This window comes from Cyprinodon variegatus, unplaced genomic scaffold, assembly GCF_000732505.1.
Source record: "Cyprinodon variegatus isolate N-32 unplaced genomic scaffold, C_variegatus-1.0 Scaffold46, whole genome shotgun sequence".
Classification (NCBI taxonomy): Eukaryota; Metazoa; Chordata; class Actinopteri; order Cyprinodontiformes; family Cyprinodontidae; genus Cyprinodon; species Cyprinodon variegatus.
This window is the reverse complement of record NW_015150499.1, coordinates 1,704,020-1,705,540: the sequence shown is the minus strand read 5'-3', so window position 1 is coordinate 1,705,540 and position 1,521 is coordinate 1,704,020. Positions and strand designations below refer to the sequence as shown.

General features: G+C 39.5%; 1 protein-coding gene across 2 annotated transcripts in view; it reads right to left on the bottom strand.

Annotated features, from left to right (window-relative positions):
• LOC107082012 (abl interactor 1-like) overlaps positions 1-1,521 on the bottom strand; it is a 15,766-nt gene that overhangs the window by 9,757 nt on the left and 4,488 nt on the right. For both annotated transcript variants that reach the window (XM_015370429.1, XM_015370430.1), the window contains exon 4: positions 1,224-1,400. In XM_015370429.1, the coding sequence (XP_015225915.1) occupies positions 1,224-1,400 (177 nt within the window). The remainder of the gene's footprint in view (positions 1-1,223; positions 1,401-1,521) is intronic.

Here is a 1,521-nt window from a genome sequence, read left to right as displayed (position 1 = left end):
CGAACGGTCATTTAACTGAGTTTTATATAAAGTCCACTATATATTCCCCACTCTTTATAGTGATTGATTGATTAGGTGGTTAGAACGGACATTCGGACACAGTGAGGTTGTATGAGCTATGAGAACAGAGCGTGCACAAGGATAAATGGGCTGATGCATGCTCTAGCACGCATTTAATAGGCGTTCCCTCTCTGGAGCAGGTACAGGGTTGTGCATGTGCATTATTTTAGGTCAAGAGGGCAGGTCTTTTAAAAAATAAAACTGAGAAAATTCTCTACAATACCTTTAATATAACATGCACTCATTAAAAGTTATGTCCTGTGTGACTCAGTCCAGGGTTAAAAATCGAATTTTAAATGTCAGCAACTGAACTGAAACTGAATGATTAAGCAGCCGGCTTTCAAAAAAGGTCGAGTCTTACAGATGTTTTTTATCCGCCTGAGAAAATAATTTTAAACTGACATTTCTTCGACAGATACTTTTGTTTTGTTTATTGTTTACAGGAAGAAAACTGCTGCTGTTTAACTGAGAACTTAAAGATGATTTACTTTTCTACTGAGTGTTTTCACACTGTTAGTTGTTAAAAGGAAACAGATAAATCTGTTTGGAGAAGTGATGTTCTGTGAAGTTTAAATTGGGAACTTTTTTCTGTCGCATCATTTCTGCTTCTGTGGTTCTATGCAGACGAGACTTCCTGTTAGGTTGCTGCTCGCAGCTCTCGATAGTTTACTTCTGCTTTCAGCTGCGGTTGGGTGTGAATGCATCTCTTTGCATCTCGCCATGATCAGAATGCTGATTCCTTTCAACACACCTAAACTGGATTAACCTTCCTGTTATTCATCTGAGAAAGCCAGAATGAAACATTCAAACACTCACAGACTTTAAAGTGGTAGGGAAGCGTTTTCTCCCGAGTGGTGCGCGACTTTACACGATTGAATAAAGTGAATGTGATTGGTCGTTTATCAAGGGGGCGGGATTGTTGTGGCGGAAGGTTCTCAAGCCAGTTTGGTTGTGGCCGGTTTGTCGGAAGCATCTTATGAAAACCCCACAGATTTTAAGATAGATGCTTTTCTAAATTTTGGGACAATATCTTCTGATAAAGAGTACATTTATATACATGTTTAAACCAGAATTATTCGAAAGTTAAATATGACTTCCCTACGACTTTAAGTAGCTTTTGGTTTTCCAGTGGAAGCTTATTGTACCAGGAGGGTATGTCTTACCTTTATGCCATGGCCGATCTCGTCCAGCTGCTGGTAGTTGATCGGTCTGCGGCTGTAGGGTTGGCGAGGCTGAGCAGCAGTAGGAGGAATGATCTTATGGTTACGGGGAACTCGTCTGACGGTCGTGAAGGCGCCGATCTCCCTCCGAGAAACTTTCTCCTTATGCATCTCTACAGTCTGAGGAAGAGTCTTCAGTTAGTGACTGTAGCTGTGAATATATATATATATATATATATATATATATATATATATATATATATATATATATATATATATAGCCAAGGACCCATTAAGGCAC